Here is a 23,836-nt window from a genome sequence, read left to right as displayed (position 1 = left end):
AGGACGAGCCCATGACTGAGATTCGCCTAGAGAGTCTGTGAGTCTCACTTCACCAGATCTTGAAGGATGTTCAGGTGAAGAATTGGGAGTCCGTCCTGTCCCCCCCCCCCTACCACCCCCGTCTGTCCTCATGCCCAAAAAGATCGATACCATGTAACTGATCCAAAGTTCCCCAGGGTTTGACAGGCCTCAGATGCCTCATTATTCCCTGGTGGTGGAATCCATGCTCAAAAGTGCCAGGAGTTTCAGGGACTTGATTCGGCGCCCCTGAGCAGAGAAGCCTGAACTCTGGAACAAATAAAAGAATGTTTTCAATATCTTACGAAACTTAAAATAGTTCTGTTCAGCTCTAATCATCAATGGAAGAGAATTCCATTTAGGGAATGATTACAATAACCAAGAAAAGGCCAAATCTCTTTGCCAGCTGGTCAAGAAGCAGAAAGTGTGTAGTAAGTTCTTGGCTTACATGTGGACGCACCTTTGCCCAAAGTATAGCGATGTGCAGACTTATGACTGCGTGTCTGACTTGGACCCTGCGGTCCAGCAGAGATGGCGGATGCCATGTGCTGGGGAATAACCTCTTTGGAGAGAGAGTGGAGGAGGTCGGTGACCTCATCAAGAAGCACACTAACACCATTGATACTCCCTCCCGCCTGGTGCCTTCTGAACCCTCCTCATCCAGGAGGTTTTTGTGAAGTTGAAGAGGGGTCTCTGTTACTCAACATTGGTGCAGATATTCTCCTTTTCAGCAGGTTCACAGCTGGCTCCTTTCACAGCAGGCTCATTAACAGTGTGAGCCCAAGGCCCAGCTGGTTCCCCAGTCAAAACAGGACGAGTTTTTGACTGGCTCCAGCAGAGCATAGCCACAGGAAATATAACTGTCCAGAAAGACTTCTACTGGTAGAAGGGGAGCTGAGTTTCTTCCAAGAAAGGTGGCCCCTTGTAACTTCAGATTGGTGGGTTCTTCAAATAGTCCATCTCAGTTACGCCTTGCATTGGCAGTTGAAAAAAGAATATGGATGTGGGTGCAGGGAGGGAGCCTGTGTGTTAAAAAAAAAAAAAAAAAGTGGCTGCTGTGGGGAGTGGAGGGGCTGTTTAAAAAATAAATAAAGCGCAATCCTCCTGCACTTTACCCTATGATCAGAGATAGAATGCAAATTTATGCACACTATTATCTCTGATCATAGGGGGCGGTAAAGCCATGTGCTGTTCCAGTGCTATTTTCAGAGCGCTTTTTGGAACAGCGCGGGGCTTTCTGTCATCTGGGCATCGGGGCTGTAGATCTTGCTGATCCAGACTGAGGACTGGACTGGGAAAATTTCCCTAGGAAGTTGCAAGTGTAGGTTCATGGTGCTATATCTCAGCCCTGGTTCCGATTGATAAGGGGCAGAAGGAAACAGCCAAGTCCCAAAAAAAAATACACCATCTGAAGTCAGGTTTTTGAGAAAACATCCTGAGGGGCCTGTGGATTAGCCAGGTATTCTGATTACAGCTATTAAATGAATTTAGAAAGTTTGATAGTGTATATTCATTTTAGGATATACAGTTGGCATTTTAAGTATCACAGCTGTCATGTCAAAATTCTGTACATATACAGTGGGTAGTATGATAGGGGAATAAAGGAAATGAGGTTGGCAGCAAAGCCTAGGGAGTTTGATTTTCTGCTTGAGTCTGTAGTATGTTTGAAATGGAAGCGAGTAGCTGAAACTGACTACACCTTTAAGGTGGTAAAGTACAGGGGAAGTGATTTTCTGTATCCTGGGGCTGGTTGTGAAATCCATTTTGTGAGGGGTTTTCAGGTTTGTTGCCCATCAGTCCATCTTAGGATAAAGTGGCAGTGATTTGAATTTATCCATCTCTGTAGTGTTTTCTGTGTGCAAGTTATGTCGTTTCTATGCTCTTATGTGGCAGGATAAACAATATGCATCAAATAAGTATAAAGATATCTATGTGGAACTGAACAACATCAAAACGCGCTCGGAGCGGGAGATCGAACAGCTGAAGGAGCACTTGCGACTTGCCATGGCTGCTCTCCAAGAGGAGGCTACAGTGCAGAACAGCATTGCATGATGGTGAGACTGAAGCAGCTAGTAACAATACTGGGATTTAAAATGGAAGTCTGTCTTAACCTGATTATCAGCTTAAAACGAAACATCCAGCTGTGTAATTCTGATATTGTGGTTGTTTGATTGTGATCCTCTCAATTGTGGTTGGTTCCATTTCAGGGTGACTGCTTTCCTTGCTGTCAGTGGCATAGCTAGGACTGAATGGACCTCAGGCAGAAAAACAGATGGGACTCCTATAACAATGAGCAAAACAGTGAAAATGACCAAAAAAATTAAAAAAAAAAAAAAAGAAAAACTAAAAATATATAATAAAGACGACACTTCTAATTTAAAAACTTTAAAATATTTATTAACCATAAAAAGTGATAGAAAAATGGTTAGAAAAGGACTCGACACAGCTGTGTTTCGGCCGTACAGGCCTGTGTCAGGAGTCTTCTCACCATATAGAGTCTCGTTCTCTATGCATTGGATGATTTTTGTATTGGTATGTAGAAAGTCTTATAAATGGACTGTTTAAAGCGTCTGTGTGAACAACTCTCCGGTTGTCTCTTCTGAAATCTTGTGGCGCTAAAATTTACTGGAATCAGTATAGATTGGAGGTGCTCTGATAAGCGTCTCACATCTATGAAAACAAACCATTTTTGCTCATTGTTGTTTTTTTGCGAAGACTGGTTTCTTCTGTTTTTTTGCATCACGTGGGACTCCTATAGAAGGGGAAGCACCCTTTCAGAGCTCCAGTAAACAAACCCTGCATAAAGCAAACACATTCCAGACCTATGTAGATAACCTGTTATAGTAATGGAAATTGAAATGCAGGATATTGAAGATAAAACATTTCCAAAGCTGACATATTACAATTAATACATTTTGAAACAATATATACTTTTTTCCCGTACCTTTGTTGCCTCCTGTTTTTCCTCTGTTTTTTTTCTTAACTCTCTCCAGGGTCCCCTGTCCTTCTGACATTTTTTTCTCTGTCCATTATCAGTGGCGTTCCTAGGCTGCCTGACACCCGGGGTGGATCGCCGATGCCCCCCCCCCCCCCCCCCCCCCCCGGGGTGCATTTTTCCTTGCGGGGGGGGGGGGGGAGGGGTTCCGCGCGCCTGTTGGCTGAGTCCGCTTGTTCCCTCCCTGCTGCTCCCTCTGCCCCAGAACAAGAAGTAACCTGTTCCCTGCAGAGGGAGCAGCAGGGAGAGAACGAGCGGACTCGGCCAACAGGCGCGCGGCACCCGGGGCGGACCGCCCCCCCCCTTGGTACGCCACTGTCCATTATCCATCTTTTCCTCTGCATTCCTATCCTGTCCAGTGTCCTCCCTTTGTTCCTGTCCCTATTCTGCACCCAGAGAAAGGCACAGCGAAGGTGACAAGGTGGATGATGTCGATAAAACTACTACTACTAGACTCGAAAAAAATTCACAGCAAGAGTTTATTGATAAAGACTGGACTCAACACGAATCGTGTTTTTGGCCGCTCTGGCCTGCCTCAGGAGTCCCTAAAACAATGCGCAACAATTAAATAACAACATAACTTTAAATGAATATTTAAAAATATATATATGAAACGAGTAAATGACAAATATTTTTTGAAAATTTACTATATAACATTTACAGAAACAGAGACAAACTGATATATATAGGTCCAATATATAAACACACTTAGTGAAATGAGAGTTAAAAGATTACATGAAAAAGGCACTCAATATATATAACTACATTGATAGTTGTCATTTACTCGTTTTGTATATATATTTTTAAATATATGTTATTTAATTGTTGCGTATCGTTTTAGGGACTCCTGAGGCAGGCCAGAGCGGCCAAAATATGATTCGTGTCGAGTCCAGTCTATCAATTAACTCTTGCTGTGAACTTTTTTCGAGTCCTGTAGTAGTTTTATCGACATCATCCACCTTGTCACCTTCGCTGTGCCTTTCTCTTGGTTTTACCATTGCGGAGGTTTGTTTTTTTCAGTGATTGTCGACCTATTCTGCACCCCCCCATGTTCAGTATCAATTCTGTGTCTCCCCCCCACCCCCCCCACCTTATTCTGTCCAGCATCCCCCCTGTCACTATTGCCCTTCTGAGTCCCTGTCTCTGCTCCCTCCATGCACAGCATGTCTTCCATGTCCACTTCTATTTATTTCCTCTTGCACCTCCTGACCCACCCCCCCCCCACCCCCCCCCCCCCCCCCCCCCCCCCCCCACTTCCTCCATGATCTGGCATCTTTTCTTTCTCTCCCTCCATCCTTGGTCCAGGGTCTCTCTAGCTCCAGAATCCAGTATCTGCCCTTCTCTTTTTTCTCATCCCTCTTCTCCTGCGCCCAGGTCCAGCATTTCTCCAGCTCCTCACCTTCCTGCCAGTCCTCCAAATGCTGTGGCAGGTTGTAGTATAGAGTGCTCAAAGCTGCCTCTGTGACTGGCAAAGCCTTTCTTCCTTGTCATCAACAGTAGATGAATCCATTAACTGATGGGTTGTATCCGCCTACCAGCAGGTGGAGATAGAGAGCACTGAAAGCACATGGTGTTCTAGGACGCCCAACTCCCTCTGCCTTCAGTATATCTGTATCTCCCAGCAGATGTGGATGTCGCTTCTCAGCTCCTGGATTTCTGCCTGGGGTGGTTCCTGTGCTTTGCCAGTAGAGCAGGGGGTGTTGTGGCTGGTGGTACCCACTTTAAAGGCATACTTGGTTTTCCCTGTCACTGCCTTACCCCATTCCCCCTCCGCCTGGAGTTCCTCTGTGGCTGCCTGCCTCTAATTTTCCTCACAGTAAAAAAAAAAAAAAAAAAAAAAAGAGAGGCTTTCTCCTGAGCTTCTGGTTCAGTGCAGCTTGACCGCAGCTTGTTTGACTCGGTGTCCTGAGGTGAGAGTGGTGCCCAGCTCCTCTGGGGAGGTTCCCGCTGACAGCGCTGTGTGCGGGGTAAGTTTTGGCGCAAAGGTGCCATTTTGTTTTCTGCATTTGATGGCTGCTGAAGGGGTTAAGCGCTGCTCCCACTGTGGGAAACGCAGATCAGCAGCGGGGCTTTGCAGCACATGCTGCCTAGATGCTAATGCTGTATCTCCCAGCAGATGTGGATGTCGCTTCTCAGCTCCTGGATTTCTGCCTGGGGTGGTTCCTGTGCTTTGCCAGTAGAGCAGGGGGTGTTGTGGCTGGTGGTACCCACTTTAAAGGCATACTTGGTTTTCCCTGTCACTGCCTTACCCCATTCCCCCTCCGCCTGGAGTTCCTCTGTGGCTGCCTGCCTCTAATTTTCCTCACAGTAAAAAAAAAAAAAAAGAGAGGCTTTCTCCTGAGCTTCTGGTTCAGTGCAGCTTGACCGCAGCTTGTTTGACTCGGTCTCCTGAGGTGAGAGTGGTGCCCAGCTCCTCTGGGGAGGTTCCCGCTGACAGCGCTGTGTGCGGGGTAAGTTTTGGCGCAAAGGTGCCATTTTGTTTTCTGCATTTGATGGCTGCTGAAGGGGTTAAGCGCTGCTCCCACTGTGGGAAACGCAGATCAGCAGCGGGGCTTTGCAGCACATGCTGCCTAGATGCTAATGCTGGCACGAGCATGGCGGGCGGTGATTTCTTCCTGCCCGCCAGAGTTGGGAGCGGCCGCCATCTTGGAGGTGCTGCGTGACTCGACCCTCAAGGTTGTGGAGGGGTCTGAGTGCAAGGGGACACCTCATTTCGAGGTTTCTAGAGGAGCTTTTGCCTCAGCTTCCCCCAATGTGGGGGTGGATGTACAGGGTGAGTTTTTCTCTCTTGAATTTGTGCTGCTGATGCATAAGGCTTTTATGTTAAAAAAGAGCACTGCCTGAGGCTCCTGACAATTCCTGTCGGTCTGGGTTGCATCTGGTTCTTGATAGCTCAGCGTCTGCTGGAGACTTTATTTCTACCCCCAGGTCAGGAAAGGAGAGACGTCCTGAAGATTCGGCCGCGATCAGATGTTCTTCTTGCCCGTGCAGCGCCTTCACAAGAGGCGCTGCGCGGGCCTGGTAAGGCGGAGGGGGGCCCAGTGGAGGGGGGGGAGCGGCGGCGATGACCTCAGGAGGGGGGCGGGGCACGGGGGCGGAGGATGACGGGAGGCGGAGCTGGGGAGAAATAGAGAGAGGAAGGGAGGGGGGCCGGGGCTGCTAAAATTTGGATTTTTATGCTGCGGGGGGAGCGGGGAGCAGCGGGGAGCAGCGGCGACCTCGGACGGGGGGGGCACAGGGCAGAGGATGGTGGGAGCCGTCGTTTTAAAGGAGGAGAAAGGGGGGGAGGGGGGCCGGGGCTGCCCAAAGTTTTGTGATTTTTGCCTAAAGTTTTGTGATTTTAATGCAGGGGGAGCGGGGAGCAGCGGCAACCTCGGGGGGGGGGGGGGAAGGACGCTCATAAAGGACACTCCTGATGAGCGTTTTTGCCCCCTCCCTCCCGATTTTTTTTTTTTTTTTTTTACATTACAGTTTGGAAGCCTGGCAGCCTTAACAAGAGGTACAACCTCTCGTTAGCTTTCCGGTGGTTTTCCAGCGTTAGGGCAAGCGGTAAACTTTGATGCATCTCATTTCAATAGGGTTTCTACACAATTTGCTTTGCTTATCTGCATTCCGTTTTCGTTTGCTGCTACCGTCGTCGGGAAAAAGCCTTTAATGCATTTCATGGTTTAAAACTTGTTCGTTAAAGGGTTGTAAAAGGGTCATTAAAGTTTAGTGCATATGGGCCTGAGAGCGATATTTCAGACTCTTCTGGCCTTCCACAGGACGCTGAAGGGTCTTCCTGTCCGAGTTCTGTCGGACAACACGACAGCAGTGGCCTACATCAATCGCCAGGGCGGCACTCAGTGCAGGGTCCTGGCTGTGGAGGCGTCTCACATCTGTGACTGGGCCGAGCGCCACCTAGAGCTGCTGTCCGCGGCTCACATAGCCAGTCAGAGCAACGTGCAAGCCGATTTCCCCAGCAGACATCAAATCGACCCGGCGGAATGGGAACTGGCAGACGAAGTTTTTCTTCAGATTTGTGCCAAATGGGGGACTCCAGGCTTGGATCTCATGGCGTCAAGCGTAAACGCCAAAGTCCCTCGCTTTTTCAGCAGAAGGAGAGATCCTCGCTCAGCAGGGTTGGATGCTCTGGCTCAACCTTGGCCCGAGGGCCTCCTGTATGTGTTCCCTCCTTGGCCCTTGATAGGGCGAGTTCTACTTCGGATTCATCTGCACCGAGGATTGGTGATTCTCATCGCCCCGGATTGGCCAAGGTGTCTGTGGTACGCGTATCTCCGGCAGATGCTGGTGGACGCGCCTCTTCCTTTGCCTCGGGTTCCGAACCTGTTAGTTCAGGGTCCGGTGACTATGGAAGATCCTTGCCGCTTTGGTCTTATGACCTGGCTCTTGAGAGGGCGCAATTGAGGGACAAGGACTATTCTAATAAAGTTATTGCCATGCTCTTGCAGGCTCGCACGCGGTCTACCTCTGCGACTTATGCGCGGATCTGGCACACTTTTCAGGCGTGGTGTACGCCAAAGTCTATCTCGCCGACTCTGGCGACAGTCTCGCTCTTGCTGGACTTTTTGCAGGACGGGCTACAAAAGGGCCTGGCCTACAATTCCCTTCAAGTTCAAGTGGCAGCGTTGGCCTGCTTCCGGGGAGAAGTCTCCGGATTGTCCTTTGCTGCTCATCCGGATATTCTCCATTTTCTCAGAGGGGCGCTTCGTCTCCGTCCTCCTTTGCGGTTGCCTTGTCCGGCTTGGAACCTGGGGCTCATGTTGAAGGCGCTCCAGTGATCTCCGTTTGAGCCTCTTAAACAGGCTTCTGAGAAGGATGTGACTCTCAAGACAGTTTTTTTCGTGGCAATGACGTCGGCTAGAAGAGCGTCTGAGCTTCAGGCTCTTTCCTGTCGGGATCCTTTTCTAAGTTCTCAGAATCTGGGATAACTGTTCGTACGGTGCCTTCTTTTCTGCCTAAGGTGGTTTCAGCTTTTCACCTCAACTAGCCCATCTTTCTTCCTTCCTTCTGTAAGGAGGAGTTTCCGGACTCCTTTGGGCAATTGCGCCTTTTGGATGTCCGCAGGGCTCTGTGGCAGTATCTGCAGATGTCAAATGAGTTTAGGAATTCTGATCATTTATTTGTTCTGTTGGCAGGTTTCCAGCGTCTAAGGCCACTATAGCCCGATAGCTTAAGGAACTCATTTTTTCTTCTTACCTGCTTTCAGGGCGGTTGCCGCCTGAAGCGTTTAAAGTGCACTCTACAAGGGCAATGTCCTCTTCTTGGGCTGAAATGGGTGGTTTTTTTCTCTTCAGGAGATCCGTCGTGCGGCTACCTGAGCTTCTCAGCTCTCTTTTGTGTGGCATTACAGGCTGGATGTGGCCTGTTCCCACCCTACTTAGGGAGTGCTTTGATACATCCCATCAGTTAATGGATTCATCTGCTGTTGAATCCATGATCCCTCCCTGACTGACTTTAGTTTTTGTACAGATGTTGCATACAGACATTTTGCCTCATCAGGAGTACTTGAAGACAAGCCATAAGAGCTTCTACATGCTGTTTTTATTGCAGGAGGTTGATAACGTCCCTCCTTTGTTTGGTTATTGCCCCGGTTCTGGGGCGTTTGTTCTCTGTGAGTTTGTTATATTGCCTTATTTTATTCACTCTACTTTGGAAATTTCATATACTGAAGGCAGAGGGAGTTGGGCGTCCTGGAACACCATGTGCTTTCAGTGTTCTCTATCTCCACCTGCTGGTAGGCGGATACAACCCATCAGTTAATGGATTCATCTGCTGTGACTAAAGGAAAGAAAATTATCAAGGTAAGAACCTAATTTTCCCTTCTGCCACATCTCACCTCTGGTCAGCAAAGCCTTTCCTCTGCTGCATCCCATCTACAGGAAGTTGCATCAGAAAGGCAATTTTCAGCACTCTGCCGTGACCCACCGCAGCCTTTGGAGGACTAGCAGACGCGTGAGGAGCTGGAGAGATGGTGGACCCGGGCACAGGGAGAAGACTAGGGAGGATTCAGCTACAGGGGCCTCTACCATTGGGGAGCTCTGGGCATTTTGCTGGGCTTGCTCAATGGTAGCTATGCCCCTGTTTGCTGTCAATGGTAATTTAATCCTTTATACTCCTGGGAGAATTCTGTGAACAATACTATAATTCTACAAAATTCTGCATTCCTTATTTCAGTGGCTCCCTAACATGTCCCCAGCCAGTCAGGTTTCTGGATATCCACAATGAATATTCATTTTTTTAATTATTATTTTTATTGAATTTAAACATTTACAAGCCATACACTTGAATCAAGCAATATCGAGCTAGTATTTTCCGAACAAAACATTTAACCAAGTAAAGAAATAAAATATAAAGAAAGTTCAACAATAGTACAAGTATTACATAAAGTAAATCTAGCTCAGCCTCAGACCACAATTAGAATAGAGGGCTAGAAAGATAATAGGAGAACTAAAAGAAGCATTTATTACAGGAAATATGGCCTGGTCGATTAGCACATCATTTCTCTTAATTCAACTTGCGGTAGAATTTATTTGGTTAAACTTTTCTGATCTAAAAAATTTGAGCTGATCAGGCTCGAGGAAGACATATTTGTTATTCATGTAGTAAACAATACATTTGCAGGGATATATCAACATAAACTTTGCTCCTATAGCTTTTGTCTCTTCCCTTAAAGCCAGAAATAATTTTCGTCTATCCTGAGTCGTCTTAGTCACGTCAGGATATATCCATATCCTGGCCCCACAGAAAAAAGTCAAAGCATGTTTAAAGTACAGTTTCATCAAAGAGTTCAAGTCTTGTTCAAAGACAAATGAGACTAAGACTGAACTTCGGGTCTTTATATCCGATAGTGACTGTTCTAGGATTGCTGAAATATCCAGACACAATGAATATTCATGACAGATTTGCATGTAGTGGAGGCAGTGTGTGAAAATCTGTTATGAATATTCATTGTGGAAAACATGAAAATTGGCTGGGGAACCCCCCCATGACAAGTTTGGGAATCACTGCCGTATTATAATTTTCTTGTGCTCAATCCACCCCCCCCCCCCCCCCCCCCCCCCCCCCCCCCCCACCAATTCCCATACCCATCATAAGATCAGGAGGTTTCTCCCTGCCCTAGGACTAACACCTTCCACCAAAGTTTGACCCTTCCTAGTTCTCGCTTTCCAAATTAAATTTTAATTTGATCTCCATTCCCCCCCTCCCAATTCTGAGCTGTCTGTCCCGTGTCTTTCATGCTCCCACTCACCTTTTTTCATCTTTGCTCATATGTTCTCTCTCCCTATCCCCCCCCCCCCCCCCCCCCCCCCCCCAAGTCCCCTGTACTCTCTGTTCCTCTGCACCACACTAACCACTAATCAGAGGGTGAGAGTGGCTGCCTGTTTGACTGCATTGTTGTCCTCTTCCCATAGCCTTACTGCTGAATTTGAACTATACAGGCAGCAGAAGAAAGTGTAGCTCAACATAGCCACCACCCTCTTGCCAGTTGATAGGTGACTTAGTGTGGTAGAGCAAGTGAGAGAGGAAACATTCGAGGTCCCACTGCCTCCTTGTCCCTGTGCAGGAATTTACACAAAATTTTCATTGCACAGATGTGCAGGGTTCTCCCAGGATTACTTTGTCATTTTGCATTAGTTTGTATTGGCAGGGCATGCAGATGCACTGGTGGCACTGTCCTACAGGACCACTCGTTATGTCACTTTGAAATCCCCCTATGTGCAAGTGGCTGCCCTTTGGTGTCATCCCTATAGTAAACCAGAGGCACTACTTTTAGCATTTGGAGCCATTATATATATTCCTCTTCCTGAAGGAGGAAAAGGAAGAGGCCAATTTTGTGTGTTTAAAAAAAAAATAATAATAATACCCAAAATATCAGTGGCAGTGCATTTTGACAGACTGAAATTCTAATCAGCTGTATTAAAAACACTTTAAACTAGACCTGATAGAAAATCTCTAATAGAGTGCTGGTAAAGTCAGTAAGCTTGAAGAACGTGTATGCATCACCGTTCTGGCCTTGGTACTTTATTTTACTTATGTTAAACCTGGTAACCTTTATCTGCTTTTCTGGTGCACTTTCAATGCCCCTTCCCTGTGATCATCTTTTCTATGTGGCTTGTTCAGACAGTACCCCAAATTGCTTATTTAGTTTCCTCATAGGCAGATGCCTGAATTTTGACCAGTATATTAACATGACATGAACATGTTGGAAAGGAAGAGTTGTAGTGGTAAACCATAGATACATACTGAAGTTTAAGTAAACACTTTCAAAATGTTGCTTTCCATAGCGTCCCACAGGTCAATCCAGAGACAAGTGGATTATGTCCCTCTACCAGCAGGTGGAGATGGAGAGAATGCCAGATCTCTGATATAAGGGATACTGTGCAGCAGCTTCAGTATTCTCTCTCAATCTCAGCAGGTGGATGGACATATCCTGTCAGCTCTCTGGATTGAGAGTTGCTCCTAGCCTATTCCCTCAGGTTTAGTTGAGCTGGGGATCTTGGCCGCACTTGTTCTTTTTTGGGATACATCTAGTGGTGCCAGGTCCCTCCCCTTCCGTTCCCTTCATCAACCCACTGGATCACTAGATCTCCTGCCTCTCCTACCTGACAGCATACTAACGCTCTGATTCTGTTTACTGGATTGCTAGGACTCTTGCTTCTCTCACCTTTCAGCATGCCAACTCTCCGGTTCTAATCAATAGATCGCTAGTACTCCTGCCTTAACCAAAAAAAAAAAAAAGAGGCCCAGTCCTGTTCGGTGCATTGCTAAGTGCAGGGGGGATTTACCTCTGGGTGGGCGCTCTTTCCATACAGCCCTTGTGAGCTGTGCTGTAGTGAAGCATTGATGGGACTTGCTGCACTGTAAGTTCACTGTGCTGAGGACTGAGTTCAGGCAGCGTCAGTGGTCCGGCTTCACATTTGTCAGCCGCTTGCTGTTGCTGGTCTGAGAGATTTCACTGTGTCAGTCAGTGGGGAGCGGGAGCTCGGAGTGGTTTGGTGGGCTCCACGGTTCCGGCGGCCGCCATTTTGAATCACATGCTTCGGCGATGTGTATTAAAAAGAAAGAAAGAAAAGAAAGTTCGGTGGCTTCTCGCTCTGTTCTGTGGGCTTCTGTCGCTCATTTCCTCCTCCTCGCTGCAGTGGTCCCAGGGGTGCGGTTGCCGGGTTTCTTTCCTGGCTTCGATTCCCACACTTTCTGCAGTGCCCTCCTTCGGTAGTGACGGTTTGATGTTATGCCGCAGCCAGCGGGCTTCTTAGGCATCTGGTCCTGTTTATTTGGCTGCTCAGCCTTTGGTGGGGATTCTTCCTGAAGCCAGCCAGCCAGCCAGCCACTATGTCACTCCCATCGTGCTGGGTTCAGTCTTTACCGCTATGGTGGGCTTTTATAGCCCAGTGCTCTGGTAGTTTGTCTGCCTGGTTTTTCTGTTTGTCTTGTGCCAATTTTTTTTTTTTTTCAAAAGATAAAGAAAAGGGGGGGGGCCATGCTGGAGCACTATAGTTAAGTCACTGGTAGCTGCATGGGTCCCGCATCTCTCACACTTTTTATGTTGCTTCTTTCAGTCTCTTTGGATCTAGGGCAGTTATCATCCCTTCAGTGGGGACTTCTAGCGCTGACCTTTTTTTTTTTTTATCACTGAGGCTCCGGTAACGTTGGTTACCTAGAGCACTCATACCTTTCTGTTGTCTCCTGGCACTTGTCGAAGGAATTTTGCTTCAGTCCTTAGTGCAGTTGCTATTGCCTCGTGGGTTCCACATATTTCCATGAGCTTGGTGTTGGTGTCTAGCGCCTAGGCTGCACAGCGATTTGTCCTTTTGTTGTTTTTCCATGTGCTATATCACTGTGTAGGGTCAGTTGTTTTTCTCAGTGTCACGCTTTTTTCTCCGAGGACAAGCAGGCTGCTTGTTCTCACGACTGGGTTGACGTCCGCGGCAGCCCCCACCAACCGGAAGAAGCTTCGCGGGACGGTCGGCACGCAGGCCACGCCCACCGCGCATGCGCGGCCGCCTTCCCGCCCGTGCGCGACCGCTCCCGCCAGTTACTTTTTTTCCGCGACTGAGAGAGGGGTGCGTTTGCCTCTCTCTCTGTTCAGCCGCCGGATTTTCGACCGCGTTTACGCGGATCGTCGCTTGGATCCCGTTCGGGTTTCCTCTGATTTTGTTTGTATTGTTTTAGAAAAAAAAAAAAAAAAAAAAGAAATTTTTTGCGCGTGTGGAGCACGCGCTCCCCTTTTTCCCTCGCTTTCTAGCGGGGACGCCACGTTGCGGCCTAGTGGCCGCTCGGTCGGTTGATTTTTTCGTGGTGTGATTTTAGCCACCATTGCCGACTTTGACTTCGCCGACGCGATTTTTCCGTCGATGTCCTCGAAGGTCCCGAGTGGTTTTAAAAAGTGTGGTCGTTGCGGCCGGCCGATCTCGCAGACCGACACCCACGCTTGGTGCCTCCAGTGCCTCGGGCCGGAGCACAATCTCAAGTCGTGCGCTTTGTGTCTCGGTCTCCGGAAACGGACTCAGGTTGCGAGGCAAGTTCTGCGGGACCGTCTTTTTGGAACTTGCGCCGGCCCCTCGACGTCGACCTCGACGGCATCGTTATCGAAGGCCGGTTCTTCGGTACCGGTATCGATGCCCGAGACATCGGCACCGATGGCAGCGACCCCAGGAGAACAGGTCCTGTCGGCCCGCCGGTCCGCCGGTGAGAGTGGGGTTGAGAGGCCGCGTGGGCAGTCGGCCCCGGTCACTCCCTCAACTCGTGAGCCACGGGACCGAACCCTGTCAGACCCGGTACCTCGAGACCGAGGGGGATCGACCTCCTCCTCCTCCATGCCCTCCGGCGCCGGTGACGTGCACCGGAAAAAAGATAAGCGCCGTCACCGGGAGCCCTCGGTGCACCCTGAAGAGGAGTCGACGCCGAAGCGTCATCGCAGAGAGGAGAGATCTCCGTCGGTGGTGGAGGTACCGACGCGTCGGGGTTCCGGCACCTCGGTGCCGTCTCCTGGCCCCCAGCAGCTTCTGGCACCGACACCCTTACCGGCCCCACCGCCTTTCCCGGCAGCGGGCCTGGACGAGTGCCTCAGAGCCATCCTTCCGGGGATCCTGGAAGGGCTGATGCGCCAGGCTGTGCCGGCGTCGGGGGTGCTTGCGCCCCCGGCGCCGATGACTGTGGCGCCGGCGAGCTCTAGCCCGGCGCCGGGGCTGTCGACACCGCCGCTGCTTGCCGTGCCGGTCTCGACCGCCACGCAGGTGGAGTCCCCGTCGACGTCGATGGAGGGAGCTCCGTCCCCGCCGGCGCGGGAGTCCACCGCTCGACGACACCGAGACCTTGGTGCCTCGACGTCGAGCCGGGCCCGGTACCGGACTCAGCTACATGAGCTAATGTCCGATACCGAGGATGAGGACTCGTGGGGGGAAGAGGAGGACCCGAGATATTTCTCCTCAGAGGAGTCTACGGGCCTTCCCTCGGACCCCACGCCGTCACCGGAGAGGAAGCTCTCACCTCCTGAGAGTCTCTCCTTTGCCTCCTTTGTGCGGGATATGTCTATAAGCATTCCCTTTCCCGTGGTCTCTGTGGAAGAGCCGAGGGCCGAGATGCTCGAGGTCCTCGACTATCCATCACCACCTAGAGAGTCCTCCACGGTACCGCTGCACAATGTCCTGAAGGAGACGCTGCTTCGGAACTGGGTGCGACCACTAACTAACCCCACCATTCCCAAGAAAGCAGAGTCCCAGTACAGGATCCACTCTGACCCAGAGCTCATGCGGCCCCAGTTGCCCCATGACTCAGCGGTCGTGGATTCTGCTCTCAAGAGGGCACGGAGTTCGAGGGATACCGCCTCGGCGCCCCCGGGGCGGGAGTCTCGCACTCTGGACTCATTTGGGAGGAAGGCCTACCAATCCTCCATGCTCGTGACCCGCATCCAATCTTACCTGCTCTATATGAGCATCCACATGCGGACCAATGTGCAACAGCTGGCGGACCTGGTCGATAAGCTCCCGCCGGAGCAGTCCAGGCCTTATCAGGAGGTGGTCAGGCAGCTGAAGGCGTGCAGAAAGTTCCTGTCCAGGGGGATTTTTGACACCTGTGACGTGGCATCTCGTGCTGCGGCCCAAGGTATAGTGATGCGCAGGCTCTCATGGCTGCGTGCCTCTGACCTGGACAACCGCACCCAGCAGAGACTGGCTGACGTCCCTTGCCGGGGGGATAATATTTTTGGCGAGAAGGTCGAGCAGATGGTTGACCAACTGCATCAGCGGGAAACCGCTCTCGACAAGCTCTCCCACCGGGCGCCTTCAGCACCCGCCCTCGCGGGCGGGCGTTTTTCCAGGGCTCGGCAAGCTGCACCCTATTCTTTTGCGAAGCGTAGGTACAACCAGCCGGCCCGAAGGCCTCGTCAGGCACAGGGACAGCCCCAGCGCGCTCGTTCCCGTCAACAGCGTGCGCCTAAGCAGCCCCCTGCGCCTCCACAGCAAAAGCCGGGGACGGGCTTTTGACTGGATCCATGGGAACATAGCCGCCCTACAAGTGTCCGTACCGGACGATCTGCCGGTCGGAGGGAGGTTAAAATTCTTTCACCAAAGGTGGCCTCTCATAACCTCCGACCAGTGGGTTCTCCAAATAGTGCGGTGCGGATACGCCCTGAATTTGGCCTCCCTGCCTCCAAATTGTCCTCCGGGAGCTCAGTCTTTCAGCTCCCATCACAAGCAGGTACTTGCAGAGGAACTCTCCGCCCTTCTCAGCGCCAATGCGGTCGAGCCCGTACCACCCGGGCAGGAAGGGCAGGGATTCTATTCCAGGTACTTCCTTGTGGAAAAGAAAACAGGGGGGATGCGTCCCATCCTAGACCTGAGAGGCCTGAACAAATTCCTGGTCAAAGAAAAGTTCAGGATGCTTTCCTTGGGCACCCTTCTGCCAATGATTCAGAAAAACGATTGGCTATGTTCCCTGGATTTAAAGGACGCATACACTCACATCCCGATACTGCCAGCTCACAGACAGTATCTCAGATTCCGCCTGGGCGCACGGCACTTTCAGTATTGTGTGCTGCCCTTTGGGCTCGCCTCTGCCCCACAAGTGTTTACAAAGTGCCTCGTGGTGGTAGCGGCCTACCTACGCAAGCTGGGAGTGCACGTGTTCCCATATCTCGACGATTGGCTGGTCAAGAACACCTCGGAGGCAGGAGCCCTCCGGTCCATGCAGTGCACTATTCAACTTCTGGAGCTGCTGGGGTTTGTGATAAATTACCCAAAGTCCCATCTCCAGCCAACTCAGTCTCTGGAATTCATAGGAGCGCTGCTGAATTCCCAGACGGCTCAGGCCTACCTTCCCGAAGCGAGGGCCACCAATCTCTTGGCCCTGGCTTCGCAGACCAGAGCGTCTCAGCAGATCACAGCTCGGCAGATGTTGAGACTTCTGGGTCATATGGCCTCCACAGTTCATGTGACTCCCATGGCTCGTCTTCACATGAGATCTGCTCAATGGACCCTAGCTTCCCAGTGGTTCCAAGCCACCGGGAATCTAGAGGATGTCATCCGCCTCTCCACCAGTTGCCGCACTTCACTGCTCTGGTGGACCATACGGACCAATTTGACCCTGGGACGTCCATTCCAAATTCCGCAGCCCACGAAAGTGCTGACGACGGATGCATCTCGCCTGGGGTGGGGAGCCCATGTCGATGGGCTTCACACCCAGGGTCGGTGGTCCCTCCAGGAAAAGGATCTGCAGATCAACCTCCTGGAGCTCCGAGCGATCTGGAACGCACTGAAGGCTTTCAGAGATCGGCTGTCCTGCCAAATTATCCAAATTCGGACAGACAATCAGGTTGCAATGTATTACGTCAACAAGCAGGGGGGCACCGGATCTCGCCCCCTATGTCAGGAAGCCGTCGGTATGTGGCGTTGGGCGTGTCGGTTCGGCATGCTTCTCCAAGCCACGTACCTGGCAGGCGTAAACAACAGTCTGGCCGACAGACTGAGCAGAGTCATGCAACCGCACGAGTGGTCGCTCCATTCCAGAGTGGTACGCAAGATCTTCCGAGAGTGGGGCACCCCCTCGGTGGATCTTTTCGCCTCTCAGACCAACCACAAGCTGCCTCTGTTCTGTTCCAGACTTCAGACACACGGCAGGCTAGCGTCAGATGCCTTTCTCCTTCATTGGGGGACCGGCCTCCTGTATGCTTATCCTCCCATACCTTTGGTGGGGAAGACCTTACTGAAGCTCAAGCAAGACCGCGGCACCATGATTCTGATAGCGCCCTTTTGGCCCCGTCAGATCTGGTTCCCTCTTCTTCTGGAGTTGTCCTCCGAAGAACCGTGGAGATTGGAGTGTTTTCCGACTCTCATTTCGCAGAACGACGGAGCGTTGCTGCACCCCAACCTTCAATCCCTGGCTCTCACGGCCTGGATGTTGAGGGCGTAGACTTCGCTGCGTTGGGTCTGTCTGAGGGTGTCTCCCGGGTCTTGCTTGCCTCTAGGAAGGATTCCACTAAAAAGAGTTACTTTTTCAAGTGGAGGAGGTTTGTCGTTTGGTGTGAGAGCAAGGCCCTAGAACCTCGTTCTTGCCCTGCACAGAACCTGCTTGAATACCTTCTGCACTTATCAGAGTCTGGCCTCAAGACCAACTCAGTAAGGAATCACCTTAGTGCGATTAGTGCTTACCATTATCGTGTGGAAGGTAAAGCCATCTCTGGAGAAACTTTAGTCGTTCGATTCATGAGAGGCTTGCTTTTGTCAAAGCCCCCTATCAAGCCTCCTACTGTGTCATGGGATCTCAACGTCGTCCTCACCCAGCTGATGAAACCTCCTTTTGAGCCACTGAATACCTGCCATCTGAAGTACTTGACCTGGAAGGTCATTTTCTTGGTGGCAGTTACTTCAGCTCGTAGGGTCAGTGAGCTTCAAGCCCTAGTAGCTCATGCTCCATATACTAAATTTCATCACAACAGAGTAGTGCTCCGCACTCACCCAAAGTTCCTGCCGAAGGTGGTGTCGGAGTTCCATCTTAACCAGTCAATTGTCTTGCCAACATTCTTCCCCAGGCCGCATACCCGCCCTGCTGAACGTCAGTTGCACACATTGGACTGCAAGAGAGCATTGGCCTTCTACTTGGAGCGGACACAGCCCAACAGACAGTCCGCCCAATTGTTTATTTCTTTCGACCCTAACAGGCTAGGGGTCGCTGTCGGGAAACGCACCATCTCCAATTGGCTAGCAGATTGCATTTCCTTCACTTACGCCCAGGCTGGGCTGACTCTTGAGGGTCATGTCACGGCTCATAGTGTCAGAGCCATGGCAGCGTCGGTGGCCCACTTGAAGTCAGCCACTATTGAAGAGATCTGCAAGGCTGCGACGTGGTCATCTGTCCACACATTCACATCACATTACTGCCTCCAGCAGGATACCCGACGCGACAGTCGGTTCGGGCAGTCGGTGTTGCAGAATCTGTTTGGGGTGTAAATCCAACTCCACCCTCCAGGACCCGAATTTATTCTGGTCAGGCTGCACTCTCAGTTAGTTGTTCTTCGTAGGTCAATTTCTGTTGTACCCTCGCCGTTGCGAGGTTCAATTGACCTGGGTTATTGTTTTGAGTGAGCCTGAGAGCTAGGGATACCCCAGTCGTGAGAACAAGCAGCCTGCTTGTCCTCGGAGAAAGGGTATGATACATACCTGTAGCAGTTGTTCTCCGAGGACAGCAGGCTGATTGTTCTCACCTACCCTCCTTCCTCCCCTTTGGAGTTGTGGTTTCATATTTTATTGCTTGTCATTCAACTGGCGGGAGCGGTCGCGCACGGGCGGGAAGGCGGCCGCGCATGCGCGGTGGGCGTGGCCTGCGTGCCGACCGTCCCGCGAAGCTTCTTCCGGTTGGTGGGGGCTGCCGCGGACGTCAACCCAGTCGTGAGAACAATCAGCCTGCTGTCCTCGGAGAACAACTGCTACAGGTATGTATCATACCCTGTCTTTAGCTGCCTTATATTACTTCAGTCTATTTGGGCTGTGTGGTGTCAGTATCCTACTTTCTTTGTCGGATATTGAGTATGGGCAATCTCGGCTATATTTAGTGACTTTCTTGGGAGTCTGGCTTAGCTGCCCTATATTCTGCTTGGTACCTTGACAGATCTCTCTTCCCTGCTGCAGGGCAGTTCTTTAGTACCGTGGGTGGTAGCAGCACCTTCTCAACTGTGAGCCCCAGCTTCTTGCAGATTCTAGTCTAGTCAGTTTATACCAGGGTGGAGTAGCATTTTTATTAACATATAATATTCCTGTTGCAGCAGCATGTTTCAGCCTTTTAACGCGCTGTTTCTTGGCAGCTTCCTGGTTTGCTGCAAGTGATACTCTTTTAGTCTGCCTCCTGGAAGAATACTGGGATCTGTATTTTGGCACCTGGTGATCTGCACAGTGATGGTGTTTTTTGTTGCCACATGGCAGCACTACATGTGACACGGGCAGTATTCTGGCTGGCTGTATTGACATTTTTTTTTTCGTCCACTGTGGTGGCATCCTTGTAGACTACGCAGTGACGGGCCTTTGCTTTGTCTCGAGCTATCGAGATTTCTCTGTTTATGTTGGTCAGGCTTGGCTGTTTCAGGCTGTCTGCTTTACTCCATCCATCTTTGGCTACCAAGATTCGCTCCGCCTTAGACCCAGGGTCTTGCACAGTATTGGCGATCGAGTCTGACTCCATCTAGGAGGTCATCTGTTTTTCATCTCTGGATGCCATGCCTTGCTCTGTTTCCGGAGTTTGGTCCTTGCTTTATAGTTCCAAGTGGTGCCTGGTCCCTGTCAGCAGCTTCCACCTTGCTCCATTTTCTGGGAGTCAGGTTTTGCTCCGACTCTGACCCTCGAACCTTCCCCATTTCGGGTGGTCGAGTCTTATTCCGTCTCTGACCGTCAAGCCCAGGCTCCATCTATAACCCCTCGAGCAGGGCTCCTTCTCTGGCAGTTGAGCCGGGCTCCCTCTCTGCCTGTCGCATCTGGACCCATTTTTTGGCTGTTGCGCCTGGCTCCTCTATCAAGCCGTACTCAGTCTCTGGCGGGCGAGCCTAGCCTTTTTGCTGGAGGCTGCGCTGGCAGCCATCACTGGCTGTTGCTCTGGCTTTGGATGTTGGACCTTGGTCGCCTCATGGAAGGTGGGATGGTGAGTTCCCTCTGTTTTCGAGCGAGCAGGGTCTCTCCGGCTGTCGAGTCTTATGCCAAATGTGGCTGACCTGATCCACTACTCTGGACGCTGTGGCTTACGTTGCCTCTGCCGGTCAACTATGGTTTTATTGATAGCACTTAGCTTGGTTGAGTCTGGCTCTGCCGCTGGCGGTAGAGGCTTTCACCTTGGTGGGCTGGCGTGGTCTGTTCTGCCACTGGAGGCTGGACTTCTTCCATGGTTTGGAGGTCGGCTTGGCTATGACTCCGGGTGGCAGCCTTCCTCGTTCTTTTGTCATAGAGCCTCATGTCTTGTGTGGTTGTGGAGTCTTCCTTCTGGTGGTTGAGTCTGGATTTCTCCTCGTGCCTCTGGTCGGCACTGCTTCTTCTAGCCCTAGATCTCCTGGCCCTGGAGGGAGTTTTCTTGCATTGTCTTGGGGTGGTGAGTTCTCTCAGGGTCTCGCCCTCTTCCAGCCTCCGTATCTGGAGTTTAGCATCGGCACTGTCTCTCAGGGCTGGTTCTATCTCTGTGGTCCCACCCAACTTTGGGGACTGCTTTGGTACATCCCACTTATCTCTGGATTGATCTGTGGGACGCTATGGAAGGTAAAATTAGTGCTCGCCTGATTATAATTTTCTTTCCATTAGTCCCAACAGATCAGTCCAGAGGCCCATCCTTTGTTGTTGTTCATTATTACATAGTATGTGTGATGTATATTCTTTTCAGATTTGGATTAGAGCTTATCGCAGATGTTGATTTTTCAGCACATTGTGGATGTTGCTTCCATGGATGAATGGTACAGGAGTGAGGCTATGGTTGTTCAACCACAGGGCTGCTGGTTTGTCCTTTCCAACAGAGGCAGGAGTTGGAGGCATAGTATCTTGGTTTCCTTACTGCTTTGGTATTGATCATACTGAGAGTGAAGCTGCTGCACAGTATCCCTTATATCAGAGCTCTGGCATTCTCTCTAGCTCTACCTTCTGGTAGAGGGGCATAACCTATTGTCTCTGAATTGATCTGTTGGGACTAATGGAAAGAAAATTATCAGGTAACGACTAATTTTACCTTACTTTTCTCTATTCCCTGGCTGAGTGAATTCACAGTCTGTTTTCACCTATGTGAGAGCAAAGCATGTCCTGCAGTTCCAGCACTTCAGCAGGAATAGATGGGGTGGATTCTGCACACAGTCCTGACTTAACAGCTTGCTATCTGCTTATTTCCAGGTGCTTGATGACTCCTGGATAGAACCGCCTCCCCCTTACCCAGGGATCTAGGGTCACGTTCTGTCGGCCTGCGACTGTTGGAGCTTTGAGGGAACGCATCAAGAATGAAGAAAACTGAGTACAACCTCTCTATCATGCACCACTTGCACCTTTTTCAGGATTTTATATGGAAAATGTGTGCTTTTTTTTTTTCTCCCCATCCTCCAGAGACCATTTTGAAATGGACTTCTCAGAACGTTTTAACTTTTTTAGGGGGGGGGGGGGGTCCCTGAATTTACCTCGTTGTGTGTTTTCAAACTGTTTTTTTTTTTTTTTTTTAAATGGGTTTCCCACCCATTTCCTATGTTTTGGGTAGAGGAGAACTGCAGGATTTGTGCTCCAGCAGCCATCTACTCACAGATGACCCAGGATGAGATCAGATTCTGTGTATACATAGCGCGGGACATTTTTAAAAATTCTCCTGTGTGAAATGAGTGCCTTTCTTGTCTGACTGCGGAAATGGTGGAGGGAAAGGGGTTGGAGTGAACTGTTTTTATATTTATTTCCAATTTATTGCTTCAGCTAAACTGAGGCTTTTTATTACTGGACAGTTGTACACTTTTAAAACAAAAAAATTTGTATTACTACTCTGACCCGATGAGGAATAAGCTATCCTGTCAAAAAGAAAATATGCAAGTTTCCAGAAATTTTCATCTGTACCTCTTGTATGAACTAACTGATTTTACAGGCAAAACAGTGTTAAGTATGCTTGGTACAGCCATACCTTGCAGTCCCAGTTAGCACATACAAAGCTTAATGTATGAGGCCAGCCAGATGGTAGACCCTGCCAATAATGCATTTATTTGGCTGTAGGCAGGTGGTGATGCAATCATAAGCTTTGGATAGGAACCTGCAAAATAGAATAAACTTTGTGCAAGGTGTTTTTTCTTGCTTATGCACATCTTATAGTTTAGAGGACTTATGTCCTCTATATGGTTCTGCACAGAGATTTCTGAAGGCAGCACTGCTTTCTCTTATGTGCAACCTGGTGCTTTGGAAACTAGTTTTAAAATATTAGCTGGTGTGCAAGTCTTTTTTGGCAGCTGTATTTTGCCCGTCAGTGACACTATGCAAATGGGTATGTGCAGCGACGTGTTAAATCAGTCTGTACAGGCAGTGATTAAATTTGTCATTGCTTGTGAATGCTCTTTTTGGAGCTTGATTTCACATGCTGACCGTCCTTTTTGACTAAATCTGTGATTTAGGGATGCAAACCATATCTTATGTAAAGGTTTTGATGCAAGTTGAATACTATTGCAGAGTGCATAGGTGATGGGTGTTTTTAGGAAACTTAAAATATGTTTCTGTTGGCCTGTGAAGGCATGCAGGCCTGTCCTTCCCCTCTCTTCCTCCCCCCCCCCCCCCCTTCCCCATTGATATACATATGGCAGAGGACTAGCAGTTTTTGATTATTTTAATTGCTGGAGCACAAGAGTGACTACTTCACCTTTCCAACGGTTAAACCACACAGACTTCTATAATTTAATAAAATTATAAATATTCAAAATATGAAGAATTCTGCTCATTTTTTAAATGCATTGTTGCCAGGGAGGTTTGTGGCACAACTTCTTATTGTATAAGAAACCAGTTGTGAACAACAATGAATGGATCTCTGTTAGGATCTCTTGGGTATTTCTTCCAGGTGGTCCTGATTTAGCCACTGTCAGATGCTGGTCTTGATAGACTGTGTGGCACATGGCTGGCTTGAACTTGTCCTGATTTTCTATTTTAAAAATGTTAATGCGAGCTCCCACAACCAAATGCCTTGGATTTGGCCAGGTTTGAGATGGCCGGCCTCGGTTTCTATTATTGGCAAAAAAAACTATGCCGGCCATCTCAAACCCAGCATCTCTGACATTTGGCTGGCCCCAACCGTATTATCAAAACGAAAGATGGCTGGCCATCTCGTTCGAAAATACGGTTGGCCCCGCCCCTTCGCGGCGCCATCCTCGGAGATGGGCGCCCTTAGAGATGGCCGGCCCCGTTCGAAAATGCCCCTCTGTTACATTAAGCGGCGCTTTAGTACAAGGGCCCCAAAATTACTCAACACACACCACCAATGTGAAAAAGTAACTGCCTTTTGTTAATCAGTTAACCAGTTGACCAAATTTAATTGATTAGATTCAGCTGATTGCACTTAAGCTTGATGGCAGTCAACCCTTTTGAATCTACACCTATAAATTCTACCTCACAATCAGAGTGAGGTAGTCATCACAAAGTTTCTAAAAGAATGCTGTGCCACAATCGAGGGAAATTCTAGAAGAAAAAAGAGCAAACGTTATTGAAATATATTAGCATGGAAAGAGTTACAAAGCCATTTCTAAAGCTCTGGTATGTCACTAGAGCACAGTGAGAACCATTATCTCAAAATAGAGGAGACTTACAATGGTGAATCTTCCCAGGAGTGTTTGGTCTTCCAAAATAACTCCAAGGG

The 23,836-nt window shown here is 49.7% G+C and overlaps 1 protein-coding gene across 1 annotated transcript in view; it reads left to right on the top strand.

The window, feature by feature from the left end:
* The window catches only part of LOC115458929 (TRIO and F-actin-binding protein-like), a 110,742-nt gene extending 87,873 nt beyond the window's left edge, over positions 1–22,869 (top strand). Inside the window, exons 8-9 of the mRNA XM_030188784.1 lie at positions 1,912–2,072; positions 21,364–22,869. Of these exons, the coding sequence (XP_030044644.1) occupies positions 1,912–2,070 (159 nt within the window). The 3' untranslated portion in view covers positions 2,071–2,072; positions 21,364–22,869. The remainder of the gene's footprint in view (positions 1–1,911; positions 2,073–21,363) is intronic.
* Positions 22,870–23,836: the final 967 nt, after the last annotated feature.

The sequence above is a fragment of the Microcaecilia unicolor genome, unplaced genomic scaffold (assembly GCF_901765095.1).
Source record: "Microcaecilia unicolor unplaced genomic scaffold, aMicUni1.1, whole genome shotgun sequence".
Taxonomy (NCBI): domain Eukaryota; kingdom Metazoa; phylum Chordata; class Amphibia; order Gymnophiona; family Siphonopidae; genus Microcaecilia; species Microcaecilia unicolor.
This window is presented reverse-complemented; position numbering and strand designations above follow the sequence as displayed.